This window comes from Rhagoletis zephyria, unplaced genomic scaffold, assembly GCF_001687245.7.
Source record: "Rhagoletis zephyria isolate East Lansing unplaced genomic scaffold, Rhagoletis_zephyria_1.1 Rzeph_scaffold_02035, whole genome shotgun sequence".
NCBI lineage: Eukaryota > Metazoa > Arthropoda > Insecta > Diptera > Tephritidae > Rhagoletis > Rhagoletis zephyria.
The window spans coordinates 85,580-92,201 of NW_016159119.1; the positions used below are offsets into that span (position 1 = coordinate 85,580).

At 39.7% G+C, this 6,622-nt stretch overlaps 1 protein-coding gene across 1 annotated transcript in view; it reads left to right on the forward strand.

The window, feature by feature from the left end:
• Positions 1-5,017, forward strand: part of LOC108365872 (probable isoaspartyl peptidase/L-asparaginase GA20639) — a 6,026-nt gene extending 1,009 nt beyond the window's left edge. Inside the window, exons 2-3 of the mRNA XM_017620064.1 lie at positions 2,142-2,183; positions 3,898-5,017. Of these exons, the coding sequence (XP_017475553.1) occupies positions 2,142-2,183; positions 3,898-4,938 (1,083 nt within the window). The 3' untranslated portion in view covers positions 4,939-5,017. The remainder of the gene's footprint in view (positions 1-2,141; positions 2,184-3,897) is intronic.
• Positions 5,018-6,622: the final 1,605 nt, after the last annotated feature.

Sequence of the window (6,622 nt, forward strand, 5' to 3'; positions counted from 1 at the left end):
CGATTCGTCGCCGTTCGCAGCAATTGGGTTTGTGTTATTCGACCACATGGAAGATTTTACGCAAAGATCTTGGTGTAAAACCGTATAAAATACAGCTCGTGCAAGAACTGAAGCCGAACGATCTGCCACAACGTCGAATTTTCAGTGAATGGGCCCTAGAAAAGTTGGCAGAAAATCCGCTTTTTTATCGACAAATTTTGTTCAGCGATGAGGCTCATTTCTGGTTGAATGGCTTCGTAAATAAGCAAAATTGCCGCATTTGGAGTGAAGAGCAACCAGAAGCCGTTCAAGAACTGCCCATGCATCCCGAAAAATGCACTGTTTGGTGTGGTTTGTACGCTGGTGGAATCATTGGACCGTATTTTTTCAAAGATGCTGTTGGACGCAACGTTACGGTGAATGGCGATCGCTATCGTTCGATGCTAACAAACTTTTTGTTGCCAAAAATGGAAGAACTGAACTTGGTTGACATGTGGTTTCAACAAGATGGCGCTACATGCCACACAGCTCGCGATTCTATGGCCATTTTGAGGGAAAACTTCGGAGAACAATTCATCTCAAGAAATGGACCGGTAAGTTGGCCACCAAGATCATGCGATTTGACGCCTTTAGACTATTTTTTGTGGGGCTACGTCAAGTCTAAAGTCTACAGAAATAAGCCAGCAACTATTCCAGCTTTGGAAGACAACATTTCCGAAGAAATTCGGGCTATTCCGGCCGAAATGCTCGAAAAAGTTGCCCAAAATTGGACTTTCCGAATGGACCACCTAAGACGCAGCCGCGGTCAACATTTAAATGAAATTATCTTCAAAAAGTAAATGTCATGGACCAATCTAACGTTTCAAATAAAGAACCGATGAGATTTTGCAAATTTTATGCGTTTTTTTAAAAAAAAAAGGTATCAAGCTCTTAAAAAATCACCCGTTATATACCTTGTCGTCGGTAATGCAGTCACCATATTAATTCAAATAAGTTCTTATTCAATTTAAATTGCATTCCTATCTGAATTAGTATGGTGACTGCTTTACCGATAAAAAGATATATGACTATGCTAGATTTGCATATTTTCTGTATTCTACGCTCTGTGAGTTTTGGTCAGTGTTGTCATCGAAAATTCCCTTGATCCAAGTTAAGTTTGGGAATTAACTCAAGGACTTAATCCGGATCAACTGCAGTTAATTGTCGAGATAATTGCGAATTAACGAGTTGATCCGGTTCAACTCTGCCGTCTGTATATGCTTGAACTCCTATATTTATATGCATATGTAGCGAAGGTTAAACAATTTTTTAGCCCCCAAACAACTACATAATTTAAAATGCCGAAGTAAAATTTTAGCCGCAGACAGCATTGTTCTTATTTTTCTAATTTCCTTGTCCACGTTGCACAATTCAGCCGTCGTTATCTATTTTATGTTCTATCCATGCATATTTTAGGTTTGACTAAATCTAGTAAAACAGTCAAAAAATTCAAAAAAAAAATAGCTCAGTGCTAGACAGTACGGGAGCGCTTTCTAGTAAAAAATGATAACTTCTGACAAATTCAACCTAACCTCCAAATTTTGTTTATTTCGTAAGTAATCACACTCAGCTCACACACGTAGTTAACTCAAAATACTTACAAATTATTAGAACCGACTCAAACAAGTTATTAAATATTTTATAATATTTTTCTTTTTCTTTGGACTAAAACTGGTAACTTCTGACAAAGAGAGGACTTTATTTGCTCTCGCATTTGTCCACTCAGTTGCCAGAGAACCGAGAACGGAGTCGATTTCCAGTAAAATCTGGTAAATACAGGTAATACGGGCTCACAACTTTTTTGTCCAACTGTCATATTCATCAAATTTTGTCGGCCTGTTCGGAGTGTCAATTTTATGTATACTTTTCAAATCGCCATAAATTCATATACAGTTACTCGAATATCTGATTAAAAAACCTGAGTGAATTAACGCATATTAATCGGATATCCTGATGGCAAAATCAACGGATATTAACCTCATATCCGGATAACAAAAGAGAACGGATATTAACCAAATATCCGGATATCCATGCAAAGAACTTTTTAAAAATCGCATACGCATTTTTTATTTTATCAACAATTAGAGGTATGTACTTATAAATATACGTGCATTTTCTTTCAGGCTTTTTTCAACTTTCTTGTAATTTGCTGCTTTTCGAGCGTCGTAAGTATTGCAAAAGTTATTCACTTCTCGTATGTATGTGTATATTTGTATGTAAGTATGTGAATATTATATTATTTTACTTAATTTATTTTCATTATAAAATGAGTAGAGTAGACTTTATTACTATAAATTAAACATACTCTGCTTTGGTTTAAGAAAAAAACTCTCCGTGTAGTGCTAAAAATATTCTACCTTTTTACAATCATTATAGTGGGCTATCATAGTGGGCGGACGATGCGAAATATTAAAAAAAAAAAATCAAAATAGTTGCGACTTGCTTTCTTTGTATATTTGTTGCATTCCAAAGCATCAATACATCGATTGCAGGGCCCAATAATCAGCGTTTAAGTTTGTGATTGAAGCAAACGTTTTATGTTTTTTTTTGTAATTTTTAAATTGTATTTTAAAAAGAAAAGAAAATCACATTTATTTTTTACGGTATTTGGAGTATGTATTTAGGTTTTTACATATTGAAATTAATTTACAATTTGTAATTTATAGGGCATTTCCACCAAGCCTTAACTGCAGTTTATGCCCATTGTAAAAACGAGGTTATCACTAGAAAGGGATAACTGGTTATGTTAAGTACAAGCAAACGAAAGTATGAAAGCAAAAAGTATGAAATAAACTTTGCCAATCCCCGCATGTTAAAATAATTGGTACTTATTTGAGCTCTTAACTGCAGTTAAGCTTTTGGTGGAAATAGGCTATTATGTACATACACGGTGAAAGCTCCCATAAGCGGACACCGATGGTCACCGCTTATGAAAATTTCCTAAAAAATAAAATTAAAATTCAAGTACGAAAAATTTAAATTTCGGGTTTCTAAGTTAAAATAATATTTTTTCTTCAATAGACTGAAACAGGTTGAATTAAGAATAAATTCAAATTTATGGCGTTTTCTTTCCGTTTCAAGAAGAGGGGCAACGAAAAGCCAACACTTTTTCTAGAAACAAAAAATATCTTAGAATATGGACTATGTTCTTGTGCACATATACATATGTATGTAGAAGCGCAAGAGTCAACATCTGACTGAAAAAAAAAAAAAAATTGACCGCTTCGCGTCACCTTATGGGAGATTTTTTTTCCATAACTGGACATTTTTGAGTTTCCGCGTCCGTTTATCGGAAAGTCCGTTAATGGGAGAGCATTTTGTATGAAAAAAAAAACCAAAAATTGTTCATTCCTAAGGATGTGTCCGCTTATAGGAGATATCCGCTTATTAGAGCGTTCGTCTGTGAGAGGTTTTACTGTATTTAAATTGAAATAATTGACTTACTGCGAACTCAGAACCACAGTATACTGTGCTCAGAACCATATTTTACAATTTGTACTTTAAAGTTTATATTTAAATCGAAATAACTGACTTACCTTACTCTAACCACCTGCAAGCGGACACGAACCTGCGATCTCAGAACGAGTAATCTTCACACTACGCCACAGCCGGCATTTGTCAGGAAAGCAATTAACTGCGTTTTAGTGATAATTCAAAGGCATATTTCGCTTCATTTTACATACCATGATACAAAAATAGCAAGGTAGAGCATAATTTTGTACAATTTATAAAGCTTTAAAAACCTTATTTTTTGTCAAAAATTTTGAGTCTTTTTGTATCATGGTACTTACATACATACATACATATGTACATATTTATCACGAGAAAATCAATTCCAAATCCAGACTTTTAATGGCTTCCCATCTCTGTCCCTGTCAGATAACCACCGAACCAGTTGTTCTCGTGCATGGCGGTGCAGGTAATATCAAAGACGCCGACGTCCCGTCAGCCCTGTATGGTGTCAAACTGGCAGCCCGTGCCGGCTATGAGGCACTAAAATGCGGTGGCAGTGTGATGGATGCTGTACAGGAAGCGGTTCGTTCGATGGAAATTAATCCCCAATTTAATTCCGGCTATGGGTCGGTGCTCACCTGGGAAGGAAAAGTAGAAATGGATGCTGCAATTATGAGTGGTATAGACTTGAACGCAGGATGTGTATCGGTTGTGAGAGATATTTATCATCCCGTCGATTTGGCACGCCGTGTTATGGAAAAAACGCGTCACAAGTTCCTCTCTGGTGAAGGTGCAATGCTCTTTGCCGAGGAGGAGAATTTTCAAATTCTGCAGGAGGGTGCTTTGGTAACTAACAAATCCCTGCAAGCACTAGAAGACTACAAAAACAGCTTGAATGCAGCAGCACAAAAACTATGCTCCACCGATTTGAATCCCGAATGCCTAAAGAATTCCATATCGTCTCCTGTGCTGGAAACTTTGCTGAATGAATACGGCTCGCCGGGAACAGTAGGTGCCGTTGCAATTGATGAATTTGGCAACTTGGCGGCTGCTACATCCACGGGTGGTTTAACAGGTAAAATGCCGGGACGTGTAGGCGATTCGCCACTGTTGGGCGCCGGTACATATGCTGATAACGAAGTGGGAGCCATCTCGGCAACAGGTCATGGCGAGACTATAATGCGATACAATGTGGCTTCCCGAATTTTAGCTTCGATCAGATATGAGAATATGACGGCAAAGGAAGCGGCCTCACAGGTCTTGAACGATATGACACAGCGATTCGGGCAGACCGCCGGCGTAATAAGCATCGATAAAAATGGCAATTTAGGTATTGACTTTACATCCACTCGCATGAGTTGGGCCTACCAACGTGGCGATGAATTACACTACGGTGTTGATAAGGACGAGGACAATGTAGATATAGTCGGAGAACCACGTCTAAGCACTCTAGACTTGTGTGTTTAGGTTATGTTGGTGATGCAGATGAGAATGAGTCGGGGTTTTTGAAGAAAAATTTCAAGTAATAAATTTCATGTGAACATTTGGGAAATTATCTTTTTATCTTCGTGTATTAAATGGAAAGGCATCCAGATAAGGCTTCACAAAGTTTTCCGTCTATTGCAGTTATTGGGATCTAGCGAATGGTATGTACATCTCTAGAAATTTTCAGTTTGCATTACCAACATAAAATTTCAAATTGATTATTTCATTAGTAACTATAACCCAATGTGCAATGAGGTACATATGCTCGTTGTTGTGGGTATGCAGTTAAAGTTACTCAATCTCGACTCTTGCGTCCTCACTCGCGCACTCCGGGCAAACAATCCGGGTTGAGCCTTGGGTCACAGCACAAAGAGAGGGAGCTTTGGTGGGGCCATTCCGACATTTTCGGTTTAAGGGCTCACTGAAGTCGGCGGCGTCTGCTCACAAGTAGGTGCGGCTGCAAGCGAATGTCTGCTTTGGAGCAAGCACATCACTATATAAAAGTGTATTCGGTTGCGAAACCACGCCCGTCCCAGAATGGCTTGTACGCTGGGTTTGGGACCCCTTCCTGTGAAAAAAACAAAGCCTCGGATGAGAGCCCCCTTATGATGACGACCACGGCAAACGTTTAAAGGACTACGATTTGAGGGCATGCACCTAGAATGTCCGGACCCTTAATGGGGAAGGTGTCTCTGCCCGGCTGGTTGATGGCCTCGTAAGGACGAGAGCTGACCACACCGCCATCCAAGAAATGCGTTGGACGGGGCAAGGCAAAAAACGTCTGTGGCCTTGCACCTCTACTACAGTTGTAATGTCAAGGAGCGCAAATTAGGTGTTGAATTTGTGGTGGGAGAGAGACTCCGTCGACAAGTACTGTCGTTCACCCCGGTGGCCGAGCGTCTAGCTGCAATCCGCATCAAGGCGAGGTTCTTCAACATCTTGTTCACCTGCGCCCATGCTCTGACGGGAGAGAAGGATGACGCATCCAAGGATCTTTTCTATGAGCGCTTGGAGCGCACGTACGAGCGCTGCCCTCGACATGATATCAAAATCTGGCTTGGCGACTTCACAGTCGGGTGGGCAAGGAAGGGATCTTTGGAACCACCGTCGGAAAATTCAGCCTCCACGACGGATCGTTCTACACCAGATTGCGGGTGATCGACTTCTCATAAAAATATCCATCAAGCTACGCCGCTGTCTCCAGATCGAAAAACGAGAAACCAAATCGATCATGTTGTGGTAGACGAAAGAACGCTTCCAGTGTTTTGGACGTACGCACGCTTCGAGGCACAAACATCTACTCCGACCAATATCTTGATGCAGCCAAGATACGTGCCCGTCTCTGTGCATAAAAAAATGTTCACCCAAAAGTGCAAGGAAAACTTAACGTCGAAAAGCTGCAATCACAACAGAGAGCCAATGCATTCTCTACTCGATTCTCACACCTGCTCTCTGAGAGCACTCTTTAACAAACAGTGGTCGATCTTCCACTGTGTCATCGATATCTGTTAACCGTCGTAAAATCTTAAGCTTGGCATTTTTTATATAAAATAACGGTTAAAATGGTTTTAGGAGCGGATAATTTTATATATTTTCTTTTCCAGTTTAAGAACATTTCGGTGCAGTTAGAAGTCCTCTAAAACCATTTTAATGATTACTTTACTTA